Below are 26,878 nucleotides of genomic sequence, written 5' to 3' on the forward strand. Positions count from 1 at the left end.
CTGTATATCAATAGTCTTTAATATATTTTGAGCTAGCCCAGTATAATATTTATAAAGCAAACTTTTCTAAATAAATTTAAAATATCTTTACAATTTAATGAGAAAATGTACTGAGTATACCTCTGTAATTACAACAATAATAAACTATAATTATTTTTTTTTTTAACAAGTCGGCCGTCTCCCACCAAGGCAGGGAGACCCAAAAAGAAAATACTTTCATCATCATTCAACACTTTCACCTCACTCACACATAATCACTGTTTTTGCAGAGGTGCTCAGAACACAACAGTTTAGAAGCATATACGTATAAAAGTACACAATACAGTATATCCCTCCAAACTGCCAATATCCCGAACCCCTCCTTTAGAGTGCAGGCATTGTACTTCCCATTTCCAGGACTCAAGTCTGACTATATAAAAATATTACCCTGCTCACACTCCAACAGATCGTCAGGTTCCAAATACCATTTGTCTCCATTCACTCCTATTGAACACGCTCATGCACACCTGCTGGAAGTCCAAGCCCCTCGCCCACAAAACCTCCCTTACCCCTTCCTTCCAACCTTTTTGAGGACGACCCCTACCCCGCCTTCCTTCCCCTACAGATTTATACACTCTCCACATCATTCTACTTTGATCCATTCCCTCTAAATGACCAAACCACCTCAACAACCCCTCTTCAGCCCTCTGACTAATACTTTTATTAACTCCACACCTTCTCCTAATTTCCACACTTCAAATTTTCTGCATAATATTTACACCACACATTGCCCTTAGACAGGACATCTCCACTGCCTCCAACCGTCTCCTCGCTGCTGCATTTACCACCCAAGCTTCACACCCATATAAGAGTGTTGGTACTACTATACTTTCATACATTCCCTTCTTTGCCTCCATAGATAACGTTTTTTGTCTCCACATATACCTCAATGCACCACTCACCTTTTTTCCCTCATCAGTTCTATGATTAACCTCAACCTTCATAAATCCATCCGCTGACATGTCAACTCCCAAGTATCTGAAAACATTCACTTCTTCCATACTCCTCCTTCCCAATTTGATATCCAATTTTTCTTTATCTAAATCATTTGATACCCTCATCACCTTACTCTTTTCTATGTTCACTTTCAACTTTCTACCTTTACACACACTCCCAAACTCATTTATTTCCTGCTTACAACAAAAGAGCACATGGGTGGTAACAATTTGAATGCTGAAAGAATAAAAGGGCACAATAACATGACTGGAACAATACGAAAATAATTTGCACACAGGAGAATGAAACATACGATATTTTGGTCTGACCTGGACCATTAACTAGCAATTGACTAGTCAGTGACTAATTACCCAAGTCGGACCAAAACATCGTAAGTTTCATTCTCCTACGTGCGAGTTGTGTGTATAATGAATACAGAAATAAAATTAACTACCAGACAGTCCTGCTACTGATGTCGCTCTATCAAAAAACAATGAAAATCAACAAAAATGAGTTGCATAGTTTGATTTGAGTAAAAAGCTATAGTAAAGTATGTGATAGGACTGTATGCCAAGCATAATATGGGTTTTGTAAAAGTATTATTTCTAAAGCATACCACTGTACCACACCTATGACTGTCATCCTATTTTTGCAAATAGTGATTTTATTTCATTTTTATTTAATGACGTATGTATTGTACTTACAATGTATTAGTGAAATAAGAGAATATGATACAGTTGCAGTTATACAGAATAAATCACTATCACACACTGAGCTGCCAGTTTTTGTATACAGGAAGAAAAGGGTTTTTAGGTAGTAGGTTGGTAGACAGCAACCGCCCAGGGAGGTACTACCGTCCTGCCAAGTGAGTGTAAAACGAAAGCCTGTAATTGTTTTACATGATGGTAGGATTGCTGGTGTCCTTTTTTCTGTCTCATGAACATGCAAGATTTCAGGTACGTCTTGCTACTTCTACTTACACTTAGGTCACACTACACATACATGTACAAGCACATATATACACACCCCTCTGGGTTTTCTTCTATTTTCTTTCTAGTTCTTATTCTTGTTTATTTCCTCTTATCTCCATGGGGAAGTGGAACAGAATTCTTCCTCCGTAAGCCATGCGTGTTGTAAGAGGCGACTAAAATGCCGGGAGCAAGGGGCTAGTAACCTCTTCTCCTGTATATATTACTAAATGTAAAAGGAGAAGCTTTCGTTTTTCCTTTTGGGCCACCCCGCCTCGGTGGGATGCGGCCGGTGTGTTGAAAGAAAGAAAGAAAGAAAAGGGTTGTACAATTGTGGTCCAAAGTTTGGTTTTTCTCTAAGCTGGTGTTTAAACACCGAGTACAGGTATAAGCTTTGTTAGGCAAAGCAAACCCATTACTAAGGAAGAAGAGATGCTGAAATATTAGAAAGTTTTTCATCACAAATAAAGATATAGAGTAAGAGGACACAAGTGCAACTAATGTGACATTTTATTGTGGCAACGTTTTGCTCTCCAGGAGCTTTGTCAAGCCGTAACGGCATGACAAAGAAACGTTGCCACAATAATATGTCACATTAGTTGCACTTATGTCCTTTTATTTTACACATTGTCAGTAATTCTACCAACATATATACAAATAAAGACAGAACAATGGGAACTTGCCACACACCCACCAAGGCACAGAAATATCCCCAAGCTTGTTTTTAACAGTAAAGAAGTGAAACAACCTATTCAGTGAGAGCAAATACATATTCCATACAGGGGCTCAAAAGAGAAAAATGACAGGTAATTCATGTCAATCATGTGAAAGATAAGAGGCAGGATACAGAGGTGGAGCTTAACTCTCTTCTTCCTTACCCTGTAAACTCAGTTATAAGTACAAGTAGGTAATTATGTTAACCCCTTCTCCCGTATAAATTACTAAATTTAAAAGAGAAACTTTCGTTTTTCTTTTTGGGCCACCCTGCCTTGGTGGGATATGGCCGGTGTGTTGAAAGAAAGAAAGAAGAAAGGTAATTATGTACAAAAATAAGGGGCAGGAGCTCTACAGTGACTGTACAGTGAGGGTATCATACAATACTAGGAGTGTAGAAAAAGACACTTATGTACAGTTCAAGATTGTACATAAATGCTTTTTACCACATCTTGCTGGTATCACCATACCATATATCAACACTTAGAGTAATGGAAGGCAATCAGGTTCTATCCATGACAAGAGAGGATAGGTCCGGTTCCATGAATCAGGAGCCCCTTAATTCACTTGCATAGAGGCACCTCCTCTTATGGTAGAAGGCAGAGTGGTACTGACTTTCTTATAGAAAGGGGAAGTAATAATAGGCATTTGCAAAGTACAGGTGCTCTTTGAGCACCTCAGCTCACACACTGAGGTCTGGAGTTCGAATCTCCTCCGGTACAGATGGAAAACATTAGGGACGTGTTTCCATAAGACACCTGCTGTCCTTGTTCACTCATCAATGTAAAATGGGTACCTAGGTGTTAGCTGACTGGTGTGTGTTGCACCCTGGGACAAAACTAACCTAATTTGCCCAAAATGCTCAACATAGCAAGCGACTTTCTATATAGTAGTAAGTCACTGATGTCAGCTATGGTCTGTATACCTTGTACATATACGTACTTGTAGTAAATAAAGATATTATTATTATATCATGGTGGTTTGACTTACGATATTTTGACTTTACGATGGTGCAAAAGCAATTACTTTCGAGATGAAACCTAAGATAATTACCCAGCATGGAGGTGGCAAGTCAGTAACCTGTGTTCATTTATTTACTTTTCAATACTGGAATTTAGTTACAGTAATTATTTGTTTATTTACCTATTCAGTGACTGGTTATTTACTTAGCACATCTTATTCATATTCAAATTATGATAATTTACTTACTATGGGGCAGCAGGCCTCCAGCAGCAACAGCCTGTTTGGCCAGGCAAGCACCAGACGAGCCTGGCCCATGGCTGGGCTCCAAGAGTAGTAACTCAAAACTCATCAAAGGTATGGGTTCTTCAGAACATAACTCCACTGTAAGTCAAGGAGCATCTGTACTTATCCAGTGTATAAATTGGTACAACTTATATAGCTATTCCTCAAGGGAGGTTCCCTCATGCTGGTGAGGGGCTTTTGATCTAGGGACCCCTCAAGGAAGGTTCCTTGATGTGGATGAATGGTTCAAAGAACCGACATGTTGTTAAATTAGACATATGTGCAACTATTGGATATCTTTATTGAGGAAACGTTTCGCCACACTGTGGCAAAACGTTTCCTCAATAAAGATACCCAAGAGTTGCACGTGTCTAATTTAACAAGGTTCCTTGATGCTGGTGAGAGGCTCTTGATCTAGGGAGTCTAACAAACTTCCCTTCCTTGAATCAAAACTGTGTTTTTTTTGTTTTTTTTGTTTTTACACATCAATTTTACAGGCTAAGAACTGTTATCCTACCTCAGCTCATTTCAAAGCTGTATGACCCTTATGGAATTGCTGCTTCTCCCTTGAATGCAATGATGATAATCTTGAATGTTCATCATTTACTATAGAAACTAAATTTTGAAAAAAAAAAAAAAAAAAGAAAAGTACATAAAACATAACATATAAAGAAAATCCAACCTGTAATAACATCTTTGAAGCCATTGGCCTCTATAAGCTGCTTAGCATGTCCCGCAATTTTCGATGCATCTATGGCATACACCATCTTGGCTCCAGCCTGGGCACAGAACATACTCAAGATGCCTGTGCCACATCCCACATCCACAACCACTTTGCCTCGTATATCTTCCTCCATGTTTTGAAATATTGCTTGTTGGTAGGCATTAGTGCGTACACTATCTTCTATCATCGTGCGATGAAGTTCTATATCTGAATATGACCTAAAAGAAATATAATTTTTTTTTTTAATCAAAAATATCTTAATATTAGTTGAAAAATTGAAACTTCAAATATACTGATATTTTCACATTTTTTTTCAAGCTTCCTCTTAAATACTTACGACTTTAAAAATATAAAAATATTGCAAAAGATCAGTGTTTCTCATTTCACATAAATCATTTTCCTAGAAAACTGTAAATATATATCATCAACCTGTCAGCAATGTATACCAGTAAAAAAATATATTGGACAATGTATACAAATATGGTATACACTAAACTATAAAATCACACTATACTGGAAGAGAAATTTTGATGAAAACTGAGCATTAACCCTTAGACTGTCCAAACGTAGATCTACGTTCGCTCGCTTAGCACTCGGAACGTAGATTTACATTCGATTTTACACGTTTCCTTATGTAAAAAACGTAGGTCTACATTCAGAGCGCTACGCGAGCGAACATAGATCTATGTTTGGATAGCTTAAGGGTTAAGTGAAAGATAATAAATTAAAATTAATGTTAAACTGACACTTAAATTCAAGAGAATTTAAAAACAAAAAAGTAATGAGTAATAATTGTTAAAGATGTGATTTAAATTAAAAAAAAAAATGAGACATATGGTGCAATTTTTATTATTAAAGTTTAATGGCAGTTTCAAAACTTACATCAGACAATTTCAGGAAAATACATTTAGCACACATTTTTGTTTAAATTAATTAATTTTTTTACTTCATCTGCAAGTTTCACATGTTCCTGGTCAATTGTGTATAAAGGAAATTCACATAATGTCAAGCCTTTATAACTCGTAAAACAGAGAAAGATTTGCTCTGAGACTTTGCAGATTCTATATATCTTGACTAATGTTTAATAAAATAAAATAGGAGCTTACCCAATATGCATCAAATGGTCATAAACAAAAATGAATTTGGTGTGTATTCTTTTTCTCACATACGTACTTGTAATCAAAATTAAGTTTCAGGGCTCCCGAAATGCTCGCATAACAAAGAGTTTTGTATGAAGTATTTATACGTGTTATTCATCATAAATGTATAATATACTGTACTCCACTTTACAGAAATAGTTTGAAAAATAACCAGGGAAAAACATGAAATTCAAAAATCAACCATAATACTCACTGGTATACAATACAAAATGGAGGAGAAAAAATCCACATTTCTCAATTTATTTTTAGCCCAAAAATTATAAGGATGCCAGATAGAAGGCATATACCAGAAATAAATGCAAATGATGAAAAATATATATACATATATGTTTGGGATATTGGCAGTTTGGAGGGATATGTTGTGTATCTTTACACGTATATGCTTCTAAGCTGTTGTATTCTGAGCACCTCTGCAAAAGCAGTGATAATGTGTGAGTGTGGTGAAAGTGTTGAATGATGATGAAAGTATTTTCTTTTTGGGAATTTTCTTTCTTTTTTGGGTCACCCTGCCTCGGTGGGAGACGGCCAACTTGTTGGAAAAAAAAAAAAAAAAAAAAAAAAAAAAGTATATACATTTTAAAATTCAACCATAATTTAACCCTCTTTTATCCTCTCCCTCCTCCCCCCATCAATAACCAGACTATTGTCATCTGGATAAAATTCGTGAATAACATCTCCCTACTTTTGAGTTTTCCTGGGTAATTTCACGTGTGTTGCTGTGTATGATAATTGTATTTATGTGTACCTGTACCTAAATAAACTTTCTTCCCCCTCCCTCCTTCCCTCGACTCATATTCCCAACTTCATGCCAGTGTAATTTACATTTTCTGACTAGGCCAAAGAAACTTTAATTGAAAATCAGCTACTGGATTTCATTTAAAATATGCTCACTGGATATCCCATACCCAAATCTTTCCTTTGTGATCATTCATTTTTATAAATTAATATAAACCACCAGAAATGTTAAGAGTAAATGGGGATATAGTTTTGGAGTAGTTGGTATTTTTGTTCAATAAATGTATGGAAGAGTGAAAGGTACCTAGGGAATGACAGAGAGCATGATATTATAAATTTTGTTCAGATTTTGAACCCAGAGGGTTAGCCACCCAGAATAACCCAAGAAAGTCAATGTGTCATTGAGAACTGTCTGTATTATTTCCATTGGGGTCCTTCAATTATCTTCCTCAGGATGCAATCCACACCTGTCGGATAACACACAGGTACCTACTAACTGCTAAGTGAACAGTGACAGCAGATTCACCTACAGTTTGATCACGTCAGGTATCAAACCAAAGACATTCAGTGTATGAAATAATGTATGTTGCCTCCACCTGCAACATCCCCACTCCTCACAACTATTGCAAAAAAATTACATTACAAAACCGAGAATGGCATTCTTCTCGCTGAAATATCAAATTAAAAAAAAACTCACGCAAAGTAGCTCTCATCGATAACTCGAGCCTTTTCGTCTATTCCATTTTTCATTTCTGTCATTGCAATGCCATTCTCCGAGGCCCTGCGTTTCTTGGTCAGTGGCTGTGTTCCCTCGGCCCCAATACCAGGGGCTGCCACTACTGCTTCCATCTCTGACATTGTGACCTGAAACAAATAATCATAAATATTTCATATCTTATAATTGTGCATTTCAATTACAGATTATACATTACACACTACAATCATATATTATAATTATAAATTATACATTATACACTACAATCATACAATTATAGATTATACATTATTCACTACAATCATACATTACAATTATAGATTATATATTACACACTATAAACATACATTACAATTATCGATTGTACATTATTTCTTATATACATATATGCTTGGTTAAACAGGCACACACCTACAGGATGACCAGAGGTCACCCACACACCCACAGGATGACCAGAGGTCACCCACACATCCACAGGATGACCAGAGGTCACCTGCACACCCACAGGATGACCAGAGGTCACCCACACACCCACAGGATGACCAGAGGTCACCCACACACCCACAGGATGATCAGAGGTCACCCACACACCCACAGGATGACCAGAGGTCACCCACACAGGTAAACACACCCACAGGATGACCAGAGGTCACCCACACCCCCACAGGATGACCAGAGGTCACCCACAGGATGACCAGGGGTCACCCATACACCCACAGGATGACCAGGGGTCACACACACACACACAGGATGACCAGGGGTCACCCACACACCCACAGGATGACCAGGGGTCACCCACACACCCACAGGATGACCAGGGGTCACCCACACACCCACAGGATGACCAGGGGTCACCCACACACCCACAGGATGACCAGGGGTCACCCACACACCCACAGGATGACCAGGGGTCACCCACACACCCACAGGATGACCAGGGGTCACACACACACACATGATGACCAGGGGTCACCCACACACCCACAGGATGACCAGGACCAGGGGTCACACACACACCCACAGGATGACCAGGGGTCACCCACACACCCACAGGATGACCAGGGGTCACACACACACCCACAGGATGACCAGGGGGGACCAGGGGTCACCCACACACCCACAGGATGACCAGGGGTCACCAACACACCCACAGGATGACCAGAGGTCACACACACACCCACAGGATGACCAGGAGTCACCCACACACCCACAGGATGACCAGAGGTCACCCACACACCCACAGGATGACCAGGGGTCACCCACACACCCACAGGATGACCAGGGGTCACCCACACACCCACAGGATGACCAGGGGTCACCCACACACCCACAGGATGACCAGGGGTCACCCACACACCCACAGGATGACCAGGGGTCACACACACCCACAGGATGACCAGGGATCACCCACACACCCACAGGATGACCAGGGGTCACCCACACACCCACAGGATGACCAGGGGTCACCCACACACCCACAGGATGACCAGGGGTCACACACACACCCACAGGATGACCAGGGGTCACACACACACCCACAGGATGACCAGGGGTCACACCCACCCACAGGATGACCAGGGGTCACCCACACACCCACAGGATGACCAGGGGTCACACACACACCCACAGGATGACCAGGGGTCACACACACACCCACAGGATGACCAGGGGTCACACACACACCCACAGGATGACCAGGGGTCACACACACACCCACAGGATGACCAGAGGTCACACACACCCACAGGATGACCAGGGGTCACACACACCCACATGAGACACATCCATCACAACTAACCCATGTAATTTCAACAAATTCCCCAACAACCCATGAATAAAACAAACTAAAAGTAACCCACATGATAAACCCACACCCCCATGACTCTCCCCCATGACTGACTGATCAATCAGACTGTTATAAATAGCAAAATATTAATAAAATACCTCAGAGCAGCAATGGGTCTACAGCAGTTGGCGCCTGGCTTACCACCTCCTTTGTTTTCCTTTATTTTATTAATAAAAATAGGCAGGAAAAGGCTTTTATTATTTATTATTGATTGGTGAAACTTTTTTGGTGTTATGGGTGGTAGTGGGAGGAGTGGGGGTTAATGGGGGGGTTGTTTTATTACGGGGGAAATTGGGTAGAAAGAGAGAACTTTCAACTCTCTGCTATAATCATGGGGGGTTTATTTACATCATCAGCTGGAATCCAGACCCCCATTATTCATGGGGAAGGGGGTTACCCAAGCCCCCCATACCTGGAATTATGAGGGGATCCTCTTAAGTAAAAGGACACTAATGTGACAGTTTAATACGTGAGGGGATCCTCTAGCCCCCCAATGACTTATGTGGAGCACTAAAACCGTATGGGTCGTGCACTACATTTATGGGGGTGCTAATTATTCTAATCAAAACTAAGCGCTAAACCATCAGGGTCATACAGTCATAGGGGTGCAAAACCTGTATGGTTTAGCTAAACACTACATTAATGGGGAACACTACTGTATGACCCTTGCAGGTTTAGCATTTTTTTGATAATGGGGAGCACTAAACCTGTATGGGTCGTGCACTACATTCATGGGGTGCTGAACCTGTATCGTTTCATTAAACGCTACAATGGGAGAGCACTAAATCTGAATGGGTCATACAGGTGGCCCGGTGGCCTGATGGTTAAAGCTCCCGCTTCACACACGGAGGGCCCGGGTTCGATTCCCGGCGGGTGGAAACATTTCGACACGTTTCCTTACACCTGTTGTCCTGTTCACCTAGCAGCAAATAGGTACCTGGGTGTTAGTCGACTGGTGTGGGTCGCATCCTGGGGGACAAGATTAAGGACCCCAATGGAAATAAGTTAGACAGTCCTCGATGACGCACTGACTTTCTTGGGTTATCCTGGGTGGCTAACCCTCCGGGATTAAAAATCCGAACGAAATCTTATCTTATCTGGGAGAATGGGTAGAATTCAGGTTCAATTCAAGGGGAGAGCAGGTCCAGGGCCGAATTTACACCTTGGGAGGCCCGGGGCACTTTAGGTTTGGGGGGGGGCCTCAAAATGGAAATTAAATTGAATTACAAATAAGAAATGAACTAAATTATTACAAACGTGGGGGAGCGCTAAACCCGCAGGATTATACAGCACATTTGGGGGGGATGGAAGGTATTCAGGCTCAATTCAGGGAACCGGAGCACAGATCCAATTCCCTAGATCAAGAGCCCCTCACCAGCGTCAATTATAGTAAAGAAGCGCTAAAGCACAAGGGCTATACAGCGCTGCAGGGCAGGGAAGGATGTGAGGGTATCGGGTAGCAAGGAAAGAGATGATTAGTAGATTATGGAGTACATCAGGGCAGTAGACAGTGCAGGGGTAGAGGGTAGTAAGAGATTGAGGTAGAAAGGGCTGAGGAGAGTGCAAAGGTATCATCAGAGTTTGCGTTTATATCAGTTGTCAAAAAGTCAATAAGTATGTCCGGATTAGAGGTGGTCCATCAGCAAGAAGGGAAGGTAAAGAAGGGACAGCAGAGTGGAGACGACGTTGAAGGTAAATTCTGCGTGTTCGTGGATAATGGGGGCAGTCCAACAGAATGTGGCTAACAGATACTGGAACCTGACAATTCTCACAGAGAGGAACAGGGCGGCTCTCCATGATATACCTGTAAGAAGAGTGGCCAATGCGAAAATAGTAGTAGTCTCCCCACCTCGACATTGATGACAAAGACTGCCAGTAACCTATACTCGGTTTAATAGAATGAAGTTTGTTATAGAGCAGATCAGACCAACGTTGTTGCCAAAGGGTGCGAAGGTGGGTAGCAATGACAGCAAAATAGTCCGTGAATGGAACACCTATATGAAACTGGGAGGTCATGTACTGCTGACAGAGCAGCAATGTCTGCCTGTCCATTGCCCTGTACATCAACATGACCAGAGACCCAACAAAAAACAATATATTTATGCTTGCTAGAAATACGGCGTAGCCCAAGTTGGATACGGAGAACTAGGGGGTGAGGTGTATTAAATTTTCGTATAGCCTGTAAATCACTAAGGGAATCTGAAATAACCACAAATGATGACACAGGCATAGATGCAATACGGATAAGTGCTGCAAGAATGTCATACAATTCAGCAGTAAAAATGCTAGCCGAGGATAGTAAATGCCCTCGCATGACACTGTCCGGAAACACTGCTGCGAATCCGACACCGTCTGAAGACTTAGAGCCATCTGTGTACACAGCGATGGCATGAGAATGAGAGTGGAAGTGATCAAGAAAAAGAGAGCGGGAAGCCACCGTAGGAAAGTTGGGCTTTCGAGCAAGGGGGTGAGAAAGAACAGACCCAAACAGCTGGAACTTCCCAAGGGGTAGGGAAAAGTGAGATGCTACATGAACATATAAAGGTGGTAACTGAATGGAAGACAAGAGCGAATGTAAGCGAAGAGAAAAGGGATGAAGCAAACAGGGGCGGCGAACAAATAAAGAATGTCTACTAATATCGGTGACCATTCTATAAATGGAAAGATTGTGGAGATCGTGAGAGCGTACATAGTAGCGAAGGCAATGGGCATCACGGCGATCAGACAAAAATGGAACATTCGCTTCTGCATAGAGGCTCTCAACAGGGGAAGAGCGAAAAGCACCAAGGCATAAACGTAATCCTTGGTGATGAATGGGGTTAAGGCTAGAGAGAGTAGCAGGAGAGGCCGCTGAATAAATCTGGTCACCATAAAAGAGTTTCGATAAAACGAGGGCTGAATGTAGGCGAAGCAGAGTTCGACGATCAGCTCCCCAGGAAAGATGAGCAAGGGTTTTAAGAAGGTTAAGCCGGCTGTGAAAAGTTGCCTTCAGAGAGGTAATATGAGGTTTCCAGGATAACCGACGGTCAAAGAGAAGGCCTAGAAACCTGACTGTATCACGTTCGGGGATACGGGAGCCAGAGAGATACAAAGGATGATCATAGATGACAGAGCCACCGTAGGCAGTTGGGCTTTCGAGCAAGGGGTTGAGAAAGAACAGACCCGAACAGCTGGAATGAGAGTGGAAGTGATTTATTTATTTTATTTATTTTATGTCTTTGCAAACAGTACATTGAGATTTTTTATTTACAATAGTGGGTTGCAATACAAAGAGAGCCTCTATTATGCCTAGGTATTATGGGCCAACTTAACATTATTGACTTAGACTACTTAACACTAAGGAGTATATCATAGTTGTACAGTAGGACAGTAATTATTTCATAGTTGAACAGTAGACTATTAATTATAAGTGAATTAAATTTGAATAAGACAAAGGATATATTCATATAATCTAAAATGCTTCTTGTAAAAAACAATGGTTCAATTATATTCTTGTCAACAATGGATAAAGGTTCAAAGTGATAGTTACAGTTATGATGTGGGAGTACATAGGTGAGTAAGTGTGTACTGTGTTTAGCATTTAGTCTAGGGTGATTAAGTGGCTTTTGAGAAGTCTTAAACTGATTTTCAGACTGGGTCACTTTAATATATTCTGGTAATGAATTCCATATTCTGGGGCCCTTTATGTGCATAGAGTTTTTACACCGTGTGATATGGACACGAGGTAAATCAAAAAGAGATGCGAGTCTTGTGTTGTGGTCATGTGTCCTGTTTAGGTTGGTGAGGAGAAGTTTGAGTGGATTATTATTATAATAAAAAAGAAGCGCTAAGCCACAAGGGCTATACAGCCCTGCAGGGCAGGAAGGAAGCGAGGGCATCAGGTGGCAAAAGGGAGATGGATGAGTAATAGGTTACGGATAACAGCGGGGCAGTGGATGGTGAAAGGGTAAAGGGCAGCAAGAGACTGAGCTAGAAAGGGCTGAGGGGAGTGCGAAAGGTATCATCATCAGAGTTTGTGGAGTAAATCAGTCGTTGTCAAGAAGTCAATGAGAGAGTCAGGATTAAAGGAGGGTCCATCAGCAAGAAGGGAAGGTAAAGAGAGAGTAGTATAATGAAGACGACGTTGGAGGTAAATTCCGAGTGCTCGTTGATAGAGAGGGCAGTCTAACAGAATGTGGCTAATCGATACTGGAACTTGACACTGCTCACAGAGAGGAACAGGGTGCCTCTCCACGAGATACTCATGAGTAAGATGAGTGTGGCCAATGCGAAGGCGGGAGAGAGTGGTCTCCCAACCTCGGCACCGATGACAAGAAGACGGCCAGTAACCTATGCTCGGTTTAATAGAATGAAGATTGCTACCAAGCAGAGTTGACCAACGTTGTTGCCAACGCGTGTGAAAGTGGGTAGATATTGTAGCAAAATAGTCCAGAAATGGAACACCTCTATAGGAAATTGGTTGGTCATGTACTGCTGACTGCACAGCAGTGTCTGCCTGTTCATTGTCCTGTACGTCGACATGACCCAAGACCAAACAAAAAAAATTATCTTTATGCTTGGTAGAGATACGGCGTAGCCAAAGTTGGATACGGAGAACTAGGGGGCGAGATGTATCAAATTTTCGTATAGCCTGTAGAGCACTAAGGAAGTCTGAGACTACCACAAATGATGACACAGGCATAGATGCGATACGAATAAGTGCTGCAAGAATGGCATACAATTCAGCAGTAAAAATGCAAGCTGAAGATAGTAAATGCCCCCGCACGACACTGTCCGGAAACAGTGCTGCAAATCCGACACCGTCTGAAGACTTAAGCCATCTGCGTACACAGCAATGGCATCAGAATGAGAGTGGAAGTGATCAAGAAAAAGAGAGCGGCAAGCCACCGTAGGCAGTTGGGCTTTCGAGCAAGGGGGTGAGAAAGAACAGACCCGAACAGCTGGAACTTCCCAAGGGGTAGGGAAAAGTGAGATGCTACATGAACATATAAAGGTGGTAACTGAAGGGAAGACAAGAGTGAATGTAAGCGAAGAGAAAAGGGATGAAGCAAACAGGGGCGGCGAACAAATAAAGAATGTCTACTAATATCAGTGACCATTCTATAAATGGAAAGATTGTGGAGATCGTGAGAGCGTACATAGTAGCGAAGGCAATGGGCATCATGGCGATCAGACAAAAATGGAACATTCGCTTCTGCATAGAGGCTCTCAACAGGGGAAGAGCGAAAAGCACCAAGGCATAAACGTAATCCTTGGTGATGAATGGGGTTAAGGCTAGAGAGAGTAGCAGGAGAGGCCGCTGAATAAATCTGGTCACCATAATCGAGTTTCGATAAAACGAGGGCTGAATGTAGGCGAAGCAGAGTTCGACGATCAGCTCCCCAGGAAAGATGAGCAAGGGTTTTAAGAAGGTTTAGCCGGCTGTGACAAGTTGCCTTCAGAGAGGTAATGTGAGGTTTCCAGGATAACCGACGGTCAAAGAGAAGGCCTAGAAACCTGACTGTATCACGTTCGGGGATACGGGAGCCAGAGAGATACAAAGGATGATCGGAGATGACAGAGCGTCTAGTGAAAGTAATTTGGTGAGTTTTGGTACTGGATTATTATAATCAAAAAGAAGCGCTAAGCCACAAGGACTATACAGCGCTGCAGGGCAGGAAGGAAGAGAGGGCATCAGGTGGCAAAAGGGAGATGGATGAGTAATAGGTTACAGAAAACAGCGGGGTAGTGGATGGTGAAAGGGTAAAGGGCAGCAAGAGACTGAGCTAGAAAGGGCTGAGGGGAGTGCGAAAAGTATCATCAGAGTTTGTGGAGTAAATCAGTCGTTGTCAAGAAGTCAATGAGAGAGTCAGGATTAAAGGAGGGTCCATCAGCAAGAAGGGAAGGTAAAGAGAGAGTAGTAGAACGAAGACGACGTTGGAGGTAAATTCTGCGTGCTCGTTGATAGAGGGGGCAGTCTAACAGAATGTGGCTAATCGATACTGGAACTTGACACTGCTCAGAGAGGAACAGGGTGCCTCTCCATGAGATACCCATGAGTAAGACGAGTGTGGCCAATGCGAAGGCGGGAGAGAGTGGTCTCCCAACCTCGGCACTAATGACAAGAAGACGGCCAGTAACCTATGCTCGGTTTAATAGAATGAAGTTTGTTACCGAGCAGAGTTGACCAACGTTGTTGCCAACGGGTGCGAAGGTGGGTAGCTATTGCAGCAAAATAGTCCAGAAATGGAACACCTCGATATGAAATTGGTAGGTCATGTACTGCTGACCGCGCAGCAGTGTCTGCCTGTTCATTGCCCTGTACGTCGACATGACCAGGGACCCAACAAAAAACAATATCTTTATGTTTGGTAGAGATACGGCGTAGCCAAAGTTGGATACGGAGAACTAGGGGATGAGATGTATCAAATTTTCGTATAGCCTGTAGAGCACTAAGGGAGTCTGAGACTACCACAAATGATGACACAGGCATAGATGCGATACGAATAAGTGCTGCAAGAATGGCATACAGTTCAGCAGTAAAAATGCTAGCTGAAGATAGTAAATGCCCCTGCACGACGCTGTCCGGAAACACTGCTGCGAATCCGACGCCGTCTGAAGACTTAGAGCCATCTGTGTTCACAGCGGTGGCATGAGAATGGGAGTGGAAGTGATCAAGAAAAAGAGAGCGGGAAGCCACCGTAGGCAGTTGAGCTTTCGAGCAAGGGAGTGAGAAAGAACAGACCCGAACAGCTGGAACTTCCCAGGGGGGTAGGGAAAAGTGAGATGCTACATGAACATATAAAGGTGGTAACTGAAGGGAAGACAAGAGTGAATGTAGGTGAAGAGAAAAGGGACGGAGCAAACAGGGGCGGCGAACGAATAAAGAATGTCTACTAATATCGGTGACCATTCTATAAATGGAAGGATTGTGTAGATCGTGAGAGTGTACATAGTAGCGAAGGCAATGGGCATCATGGCGATCAGACAAGGATGGAACATTCGCTTCTGTATAGAGGCTCTGAACAGGGAAAGAGCGAAAAGCACCAAGGCACAAACGTAATCCTTGGTGATGGATAGAGTTAAGGCTAGAGAGAGTAGCAGGAGAGGCCGCAGAATAAATCTGGTCACCATAATCGAGTTTCGATAAAACGAGGGCTGAATGTAGGCGAAGCAGAGTTCGACGATCAGCTCCCCAGGAAAGACGAGCAAGGGTTTTAAGAAGGTTTAGCCGGCTGTGACAAGTTGCCTTCAGAGAGGTAATGTGAGGTTTCCAGGATAACCGACGGTCAAAGAGAAGGCCTAGAAACCTGACTGTATCACGTTCGCGGATACGGGAGCCATAGAGATACAAAGGATGATCGGAGATAACAGAGCGTCTAGTGAAAGTAATTTGGTGAGTTTTGGTACTTGAAAATTTAAACCCATGCGTGGTGGCCCATATGAAACTGGTAGGTCATGTACTGCTGACCGCGCAGCAGTGTCTGCCTGTTCATTGCCCTGTACATCAACATGACCAGGGACCCAACAAAAAACAATATCTTTATGCTTGGTAAAGATGCGGCGTAGCATCAATACCACCAGTCCGATAACATTCTTCTTGGCAAATATACAGGGTCTAAAGCCAGCAACAAACAACAAAATACCTTTCATCCGTGGACTGCTTGCAGAGGCAAAGGCAATGTTCGCGGTTTTCACTGAGACCCACATAAAGGATCACTTGGACAACGAAATATGGATCCCAGGTTACAACCTATACAGATGTGACAGAGTGAACAGGCAAAAGGGGGGGGGGTTGGCCTGTACATTGCAGAGTCACTTGTTTGCACAGAACTGCTAAATGCCTCAAATGATGTAGTGGAAGTTTTAGCAGTAAAGGTCGAGAACCAAAACCACCCTAGAAAATGCCATGCCCATATGACAACAGGAAAATGCAAACTCCCTTCCTGTAAGCTTTTTCACCCTGAAATGTGTACCTCTTCAGTACAGGAAAGACTGTGCTATAACTTAAATTGCCAGGCATACCATCTAAAGGGGACAAAAAGATACAAAACATCCAGGCCATGGGAAAACCTGGGTAGCCACAGCCACTCAAGAAGGAGAGGTTTTTTAGTGCCAGGAAGGAAAAAAAACTGGCAGGAAATGGCAGAAATCGTACACCAAATCCAGTCATTCCTGGAGTGGAACCACAGTCGATGGCCTCCACTCCAAACCAACAGATACAGATACTAATGCCGGAAAAAAAATCCCCCCCCAGTACCAACAATACCACCAGTCCGATAACATTCTTCTTTGCAAATATACAGGGTCTAAAGCCAGCAACAAACAACAAAATACCTTTCATCCGTGGACTGATCTAATATAAGCAAGATACATCATTTTCACAATTTTAACATTAGCACCATACCTGGGGTGAAGCCCTGCCACAACTCTAAGTGCTCTTAGTCGTTCTTTGTATTGGCGACAAAGTCTTGTTACAACAGGTCCAAGTAGTGGAACCTCAAAGCCTAGATACCTGTATCTGCTTACATATTCTAGAAGAGACCCATCATGCAATTGGATCTGACGAACTGTGCCTCTCTGTCGAGGAGGACGCCTATTGAGTATCTTTGTTTTATCAGTAGAGATTATCAACCCCAGGTACTAGCCTCGTGTCAGGACCTGGGGTTGATAATCTCTACTGATAAAACAAAGATACTCAATAGGCGTCCTCCTCGACAGAGAGGCACAGTTCGTCAGATCCAATTGCATGATGGGTCTCTTCTAGAATATGTAAGCAGATACAGGTATCTAGGCTTTGAGGTTCCACTACTTGGACCTGTTGTAACAAGACTTTGTCGCCAATACAAAGAACGACTAAGAGCACTTAGAGTTGTGGCAGGGCTTCACCCCAGGTATGGTGCTAATGTTAAAATTGTGAAAATGATGTATCTTGCTTATATTAGATCATTGGTTGATTATGCTGCGCCACTACTTGCTCTTGTGTCTGACTGGAAGCTTGGAGGGCTGGAAAAACTGCAGAACGAAGCAATGAGGATCATCCTAGGATGCCCTCGTACTGCCAAAATTTTAAATATGCAAAAAGAACTTGATATTCCAAGCATCAGAGATCGTGTTACTGAAAGAAATATCCTAATTGGGGTTAATATGCTCAGGCAAGCTCATTCAAACCCCTGCACAGAAGCCCTCCAAACTTTCCTCAGCACTGGTGAACACTCCTCCAGATGGATCGAAAAGACTGGAACCGACCTCCGCATGAATCAGATACATGATCTATGTCAAGTAAGGCAACAGCGGCACTTCTCCGCTCCATGGAATATTACCCCATTCCAAACTACCATTCCTCCATTTCCCCCCAAACTACTTCTTAAATCACAACCAAAACTTCGCCTTGAAGCCAAACATGAGGCCTTAAGCTGTATTGATAACTTAGTCACACAGCACACACTCTCGCAAATTATTTACGTTGATGGTTCTGTTCACCAATCCACTGGTGCAGCTGGTAGTGCTGCTGTTGTCGTACAGAGTGATGGCTCTCTTAAAGAAATTGGAGCACGCATCAATAATTGGGCCTCTACCCTTCAGACAGAACTGTTTGCCATACTCCTTGCACTGAAATGCATCTATGTATCAAAGATTGACAGTTTAATTGTAACTGATTCTCTGTCATCCATAAATGCTCTCAACTCATTAAGCATAAATTGTGGCATGCTTGTGTCAGAAGCCAGACACAGGTATGGTAGGATTGTGGACAGTGGAGTCAGAGTGCACATGCTGTGGATTCCATCTCACATTGGTCTTCAGATGCATGATAGAACTGATAAATTGGCTAAGCTGTATGCTTTCAAAGAGGGAGTAGATTACAATCTTGGCTTGTCAGGTAGTAGTTTGAGAACAATAATACGAAAAGAACTTCAGCTGAATTTTATGGACTTAAGGCTCAGGGAGATTGACACCAGTGAGTCCATCTATCATCATTCTATCATGCAGGAGGAGCCACATGTCTATGGTGCATCCAACAAAATAAGCAGACTCTTGGATGTCACTACCGCCCGGCTCCGGCTGGGTTACAAGTATCTTTGGCAGGTTAAATCACCACCACCAGATGTAGACCAAACGAAATGTAAACTTTGCCAGATGGATTATTGTCACACCCTGCGTCATTATGTACTGGAGTGCGATAAAATTAATGAATTTAGAAACAACTCACTCAGAAGTGTTCAAGAAATGGCTAAGTATTTTATCCACAGTGGTATATTACAGACCATTCTGGAGAAATACCCTGACTTTGCTAGCTGTAAATAAAGCATTACCACATGTGTGCATGTGTGTGTGTGTGTGTGTGTGTGTGTGTGTGTGTGTGTGTGTGTGTGTGTGTGTGTGTGTGTGTGAGTATGAGTGTGTGTGTGTATGAGTGTGAGTGTGTGTATGAGTGTGTGTGAGTATGAGTGTGTGTGCGTGTGTGTATGAGTTTGTGTGTGTGTGTGTGTGTGTGTGTTTATGTGTGTGTGTGTATGAATTTGTATGTGTGTGTGTGTGTGTGTGTGTGTGTGTGTGAGAGAGAGAGAGAGACTCAGCAATCAACATTTGCACCAATAACTCACTACAGTTGTGACCGGGTGTGGAAGTGTGAATTGCTCATTACTCTAAAATTTGTTCATGATTGCAGCCATGTATAAACGTAAGTAACCATTCTTACAGTATTCATTACCTTTGTAACTTGTGAGTTCATTACCTTTGTAACTTGTGAGTTCATTACCTTGTACCTAGTTCAGCCATCAAAACTTTGGAGCCCGGTCCCTGGACCCATTGTGTACCTCTGTAATCTGTAAATACCTTTGTAACTTGTAATGATTGTGACTAGACCTACCTGGAGTTCATTACCTTTGTAAATTGTGAGTTCATTACCTTTGTAAATTGTGAATTCATTGCCTCTGTAACTTGCTCAGCTATCAAAACTTTGAGGCCCAGTCCCTGGACCCATTATGTACCTCTGTAATCTTTTGACTACCGCCCACAGGATGGGTATGGGGTGCATAATAAACATATTAAACTTAAACGTGGACTGCTTGCAGAGGCAAAGGCAATGTTCGCGGCTTTCACTGAGACCCACATAAAGGATCACTTGGACAACGAAATATGGATCCCAGGTTACAACCTATACAGATGTGACAGAGTGAACAGGCAAAAGGGGGGGGGGTTGGCCTGTACATTGCAGAGTCACTTGTTTGCACAGAACTGCTTAATGCCTCAAATGATGTAGTGGAAGTTTTAGCAGTAAAGGTCGAGAACCAAAACCTAGTCATTGTGGTAGTCTACAACCCTCCGGATGCAACATCCCAGCAATTCCAGGAACAGCTGTTAAAAATTGACCACTGTCTGGAAAATCTTCCAGCTCCTGCACCCAACATCTTGCTCCTGGGGGATTTCAACTTAAGGCACCTAAAATGGAGGAATATAGCAAATAATATTGTTGCAGTAATAACACCAGGAGGCAGGTCTGATGAAAACTCACACTCACGCGAGCTTTTAAATCTCTGCACAAAATTCAATTTAAACCAGCAAATAATAGAGCCTACTAGACTGGAGAATACACTAGACCTCATCTTCACTAACAATGATGATCTGATAAGAAATGTCACCATATCAAAAACAATATACTCAGATCAATATATCAGAAATGCGCAGGGAGACACTGGTCAGAGAAATAGCAAGCATCGAACTTAAGCTAAAAGAATCCTTTAGGAGTCAGGAATCGCGGGAAGAACTAAAAGCCATAAATGAAATCGAAAGAAACCCAAAGTATTTCTTCTCCTATGCCAAATCAAAATCGAGAACAACGTCCAGTATTGGGCCCCTACTTAAACAAGATGGGTCCTACACAGATGACAGCAAGGAAATGAGTGAGCTACTCAAGTCCCAATATGACTCAGTTTTTAGCAAGCCGCTAACCAGACTGAGAGTCGAAGATCAAAATGAATTTTTTATGAGAGAGCCACAAAATTTGATTAACACAAGCCTATCCGATGTTATCCTGACGCCAAATGACTTCGAACAGGCGATAAATGACATGCCCATGCACTCTGCCCCAGGGCCAGACTCATGGAACTCTGTGTTCATCAAGAACTGCAAGAAGCCCCTATCACGAGCCTTTTCCATCCTATGGAGAGGGAGCATGGACACGGGGGTCGTCCCTCAGTTACTAAAAACAACAGACATAGCCCCACTCCACAAAGGGGGCAGTAAAGCAACAGCAAAGAACTACAGACCAATAGCACTAACATCCCATATCATAAAAATCTTTGAAAGGGTCCTAAGAAGCAAGATCACCACCCATCTAGAAACCCATCAGTTACACAACCCAGGGCAACATGGGTTTAGAACAGGTCGCTCCTGTCTGTCTCAACTACTGGATCACTACGACAAGGTCCTAAATGCACTAGAAGACAAAAAGAATGCAGATGTAATATATACAGACTTTGCAAAAGCCTTCGACAAGTGTGACCATGGCGTAATAGCGCACAAAATGCGCGCTAAAGGAATAACAGGAAAAGTTGGTCGATGGATCTATAATTTCCTCACTAACAGAACACAGAGAGTAGTCGTCAACAGAGTAAAGTCCGAGGCAGCTACGGTGAAAAGCTCTGTTCCACAAGGCACAGTACTAGCTCCCATCTTGTTCCTCATCCTCATATCCGACATAGACAAGGATGTCAGCCACAGCACCGTGTCTTCCTTTGCAGATGACACCCGAATCTGCATGACAGTGTCTTCCATTGCAGACACTGCAAGGCTCCAGGCGGACATCAACCAAATCTTTCAGTGGGCTGCAGAAAACAATATGAAGTTCAACGATGAGAAATTTCAATTACTCAGATATGGTAAACATGAGGAAATTAAATCTTCATCAGAGTACAAAACAAATTCTGGCCACAAAATAGAGCGAAACACCAACGTCAAAGACCTGGGAGTGATTATGTCGGAGGATCTCACCTTCAAGGACCATAACATTGTATCAATCGCATCTGCTAGAAAAATGACAGGATGGATAATGAGAACCTTCAAAACTAGGGAGGCCAAGCCCATGATGACACTCTTCAGGTCACTTGTTCTATCTAGGCTGGAATATTGCTGCACTCTAACAGCACCTTTCAAGGCAGGTGAAATTGCCGACCTAGAAAATGTACAGAGAACTTTCACGGCGCGCATAACGGAGATAAAACACCTCAATTACTGGGAGCGCTTGAGGTTTCTAAACCTGTATTCCCTGGAACGCAGGAGGGAGAGATACATGATTATATACACCTGGAAAATCCTAGAGGGACTAGTACCGAACTTGCACACGAAAATCACTCACTACGAAAGCAAAAGACTTGGCAGACGATGCACCATCCCCCCAATGAAAAGCAGGGGTGTCACTAGCACGTTAAGAGACCATACAATAAGTGTCAGGGGACCGAGACTGTTCAACTGCCTCCCAGCACACATAAGGGGGATTACCAACAGACCCCTGGCAGTCTTCAAGCTGGCACTGGACAAGCACCTAAAGGCAGTTCCTGATCAGCCGGGCTGTGGCTCGTACGTTGGTTTGCGTGCAGCCAGCAGCAACAGCCTGGTTGATCAGGCTCTGATCCACCAGGAGGCCTGGTCACAGACCGGGCCGCGGGGGCGTTGACCCCCGAAACTCTCTCCAGGTAAACTCCAGGTAATTGAGGTTGAGACATGTATGCGCACAGCCCCAGACCGACATAATGAGATTAGTCACGAGGGAGCCTTCTCCAAATTCAACTTCAATAACAAGAACATAAAGTGGGACCAAGTAAACCAAGTCCTAACCGATATAAGCTGGGAAGATATACTAAGCAACACAGACCCCAACTTATGCCTAGAACAGATTAACTCTGTGGCACTCGATGTATGCACAAGGCTTATTCCTCTAAGAAAAAGGAGGAGTAGATGTAAAATACAAAGAGACAGGCGCTCCCTTTACAGGCGACGGAAAAGAATAACAGAGCGGCTAAAAGAGGTCAATATATCTGAAATGCGTAGGGAGACATTGGTCAGAGAAATAGCAAGCATCGAACTTAAGCTAAAGGAATCTTATAGGAGTCAGGAATCGCGGGAAGAACTAAAAGCCATAAATGAAATCGAAAGAAACCCAAAGTATTTCTTCTCCTATGCCAAATCAAAATCGAGAACAACGTCCAGTATTGGGCCCCTACTTAAACAAGATGGGTCCTACACAGATGACAGCAAGGAAATGAGTGAGCTACTCAAGTCCCAATATGACTCAGTTTTTAGCAAGCCGCTAACCAGACTGAGAGTCGAAGATCAAAATGAATTTTTTATGAGAGAGCCACAAAATTTGGTTAACACAAGCCTATCCGATGTTATCCTGACGCCAAATGACTTCGAACAGGCGATAAATGACATGCCCATGCACTCTGCCCCAGGGCCAGACTCATGGAACTCCGTGTTCATCAAGAACTGCAAGAAGCCCCTATCACGAGCCTTTTCCATCCTATGGAGAGGGAGCATGGACACGGGGGTCGTCCCACAGTTACTAAAAACAACAGACATAGCCCCACTCCACAAAGAGGGCAGTAAAGCAACAGCAAAGAACTACAGACCGATAGCACTAACATCCCATATCATAAAAATCTTTGAAAGGGTCCTAAGAAGCAAGATCACCACCCATCTAGAAACCCATCAGTTACACAACCCAGGGCAACATGGGTTTAGAACATGTCGCTCCTGTCTGTCTCAACTATTGGATCACTACGACAAGGTCCTAAATGCACTAGAAGACAAAAAGAATGCAGATGTAATATATACAGACTTTGCAAAAGCCTTCGGCAAGTGTGACCATGGCGTAATAGCGCACAAAATGTGTGCTAAAGGAATAACAGGAAAAGTCTGTCGATGGATCTATAATTTCCTCACTAACAGAACACAGAGAGTAGTCGTCAACAGAGTAAAGTCCGAGGCAACTACGGTGAAAAGCTCTGTTCCACAAGGCACAGTACTCGCTCCCATCTTGTTCCTCATCCTCGTATCCGACATAGACAAGGATGTCAGCCACAGCACAGTGTCTTCCTTTGCAGATGACACCCGAATCTGCATGACAGTGTCTTCCATTGCAGACACTGCAAAGCTCCAGGCGGACATCAACCAAATCTTTCAGTGGGCTGCAGAAAACAATATGAAGTTCAACGATGAGAAATTTCAATTACTCAGATATGGTAAACATGAGGAAATTAAATCTTCATCAGAGTACAAAACAAATTCTGGCCACAAAATAGAGCGAAACACCAACGTCAAAGACCTGGGAGTGATCATGTCGGAGGATCTCACCTTCAAGGACCATAACATTGTATCAATCGCATCTGCTAGAAAAATGACAGGATGGATAATGAGAACCTTCAAAACTAGGGCGGCCAAGCCCATGATGACACTCTTCAGGTCACTTGTTCTATCTAGGCTGGAATATTGCTGCACACTAACAGCACCTTTCAAGGCAGGTGAAATTGCCGACCTAGAAAATGTACAGAGAACTTTCACGGCGTGCATAACGGAGATAAAACACCTCAATTACTGGGAGCGCTTGAGGTTCCTAAACCTGTATTCCCTGGAACGCAGGAGGGAGAGATACATGATTATATACACCTGGAAAATCCTAGAGGGACTAGTACCGATCTTGCACACGAAAATCACTCACTACGAAAGCAAAAGACTTGGCAGACGATGCACCATCCCCCCAATGAAAAGCAAGGGTGTCGCTAGCACGTTAAGAGACCATACAATAAGTGTCAGGGGCCCGAGACTGTTCAACTGGCTCCCAGCACACATAAGGGGGATTACCAACAGACCCCTGGCAGTCTTCAAGCTGGCACTGGACAAGCACCTAAAGTCAGTTCCTGATCAGCCGGGCTGTGGCTCGTACGTTGGTTTGCGTGCAGCCAACAGCAACAGCCTGGTTGATCAGGCTCTGATCCACCAGGAGGCCTGGTCACAGACCGGGCCGCGGGGGCGTTGACCCCCGGAACTCTCTCCAGGTAAACTCCAGGTAGCCAAAGTTGGATACGGAGGACTAAGGGGTGAGGTGTATCAAATTTCTGTATAGCCTGTAAAGCACTAAGGGAGTCTGAGACAACCACAAATGATGACACAGGCATAGATACAATACGGATAAGTGCTGCAAGGATGGCATACAATTCAGCAGTAAAAATACTAGCCGAAGATAGTAAATGTCCTCGTACGACGCTGTCCGGAAACACTGCTGAGAATCCTACGCCATCCGAAGACTTAGAGCCATCTGTGAACACAGCAATGGCATGAGAATGAGAGTGAAAGTGGTCAAGAAAATGAGAGCGGGAAGCGACCGTAGACAGTTGGTCTTTCGAGCAAGGGAGGGAGAAAGAACAGACTCGAACAGCTGGAACTTCCCAGGGGGGTAGGGAAAAGTGAGATGCTACATGTACATAGAAAGGTGGTAATTGAAGAGAAGACAAGAGCGAATGAAGGTGAAGAGAGAAGGGACGGAGTAAACAGGGGCAGCGAACAAATAAAGAATGTCTACTAATATCAGTGACCATTTTATAAATGGAAGGATTGCGGAGATCATGAGAGCGTACATAGTAGCGAAGGCAATGGGCATCATGGCGATCGGATAAAGATGGAACGTTTGCTTCTGCATAGAGGCTCTCGACAGGGGAAGAGCGAAAAGCACCAAGGCATAAACGTAATCCTTGGTGATGAATGGGGTTAAGGCTAGAGAGAGTAGCAGGAGATGCCGCTGAATAGATCTGGTCACCATAATCAAGTTTTGATAAAATGAGGGTGGAATGTAGGCGAAGGAGGGTTCGACGATCAGCTCCCCATGAAAGATGAGCAAGGGTTTTAAGAAGGTTCAGCTGGCTGTGACAAGTTGCCTTCAGAGAGGTAATGTGAGGTTTCCAGGATAACCTACGATCAAAGAGGAGGCCCAGAAACTTGACTATCTCGTTCAGGGATACGTGAGCCATAGAGGTACAAAGGATGATCGGAGATGACAGAGCGTCTAGTGAAAGTAATTTGGTGGGTTTTAGTGCTGGAAAATTTAAACCCAAGTGTGGTGGCCCAATTGGAAACACAGTCGACTGCATGCTGGAGAGAAACTGTAATAAGGTGACAGTCAGCGCCTGCACAGGCAAGGGCGAAGTCATCAACATAGAGTGATGACCAAATATTTGATGGAAGACTAGAGGCCAAATCATTAATAGCAAGGAGAAAAAGTGTTGTGCTCAGAACACATCCCTGGGGGACACCTTCAGCTTGGATAAAGTCCGGGGAGAGCACATTATTAACCCAAACACGGAAATGCCTGTCAGTTAAAAAGTTCTTAAGGAAGGATGGTAGATTGCCTCGAAGGCCTAAGGAGTGGGCTTGGGCTAAAATATTATATCTCCACGTTGTCATATGCCTTCTCAAGGTCAAAAAATATGGCAATAACTGAGTGGTTATTCGCAAAGGCATTAAGAACATACGTATCCAAGCGTAGTAAGGGGTCTATGGTAGAACGTCCCTTACAAAAGCCATATTGACGAGTGGAGAGACTGTTGTGTGTCTCTAAATACCACACTAAATGTCTATTTACTAGGCATTCCATCACTTTGCAAACTGCACTGGTAAGAGCAATGGGACGATAGTGGGAGGTTTCATGTCCCGTAGTGCCTGGTTTGCGGAAAGGGAGAACAATGGCGGATTTCCACAGCTGTGGAAGAACTCCTTGTGACCAAATAAGATTGCAAAGGCGTAATAGGACTGCAAGGGCTGACT

General features: G+C 43.3%; 1 protein-coding gene across 3 annotated transcripts in view; it reads right to left on the reverse strand.

The window, feature by feature from the left end:
* The window catches only part of LOC128702992 (protein arginine N-methyltransferase 6), a 61,851-nt gene that overhangs the window by 17,642 nt on the left and 17,331 nt on the right, over positions 1-26,878 (reverse strand). The window contains exons 1-4 of one of the 3 annotated variants that reach the window (XM_053797508.2): positions 9,181-9,336; positions 7,219-7,385; positions 4,585-4,844; positions 3,867-4,001 (exon numbers count right to left, since the gene is read on the reverse strand). In XM_053797508.2, the coding sequence (XP_053653483.2) occupies positions 3,867-4,001; positions 4,585-4,844; positions 7,219-7,379 (556 nt within the window). In that variant the 5' untranslated portion in view covers positions 7,380-7,385; positions 9,181-9,336. Of the gene's footprint in view, positions 1-3,866; positions 4,002-4,584; positions 4,845-7,218; positions 7,386-9,180; positions 9,337-26,878 lie in introns of those variants that run through there. The other 2 variants (XM_053797509.2, XM_053797510.2) reach the window with 2 other exon arrangements.

Source organism: Cherax quadricarinatus, chromosome 86 (genome assembly GCF_038502225.1).
Source record: "Cherax quadricarinatus isolate ZL_2023a chromosome 86, ASM3850222v1, whole genome shotgun sequence".
NCBI classification, from domain to species: Eukaryota; Metazoa; Arthropoda; class Malacostraca; order Decapoda; family Parastacidae; genus Cherax; species Cherax quadricarinatus.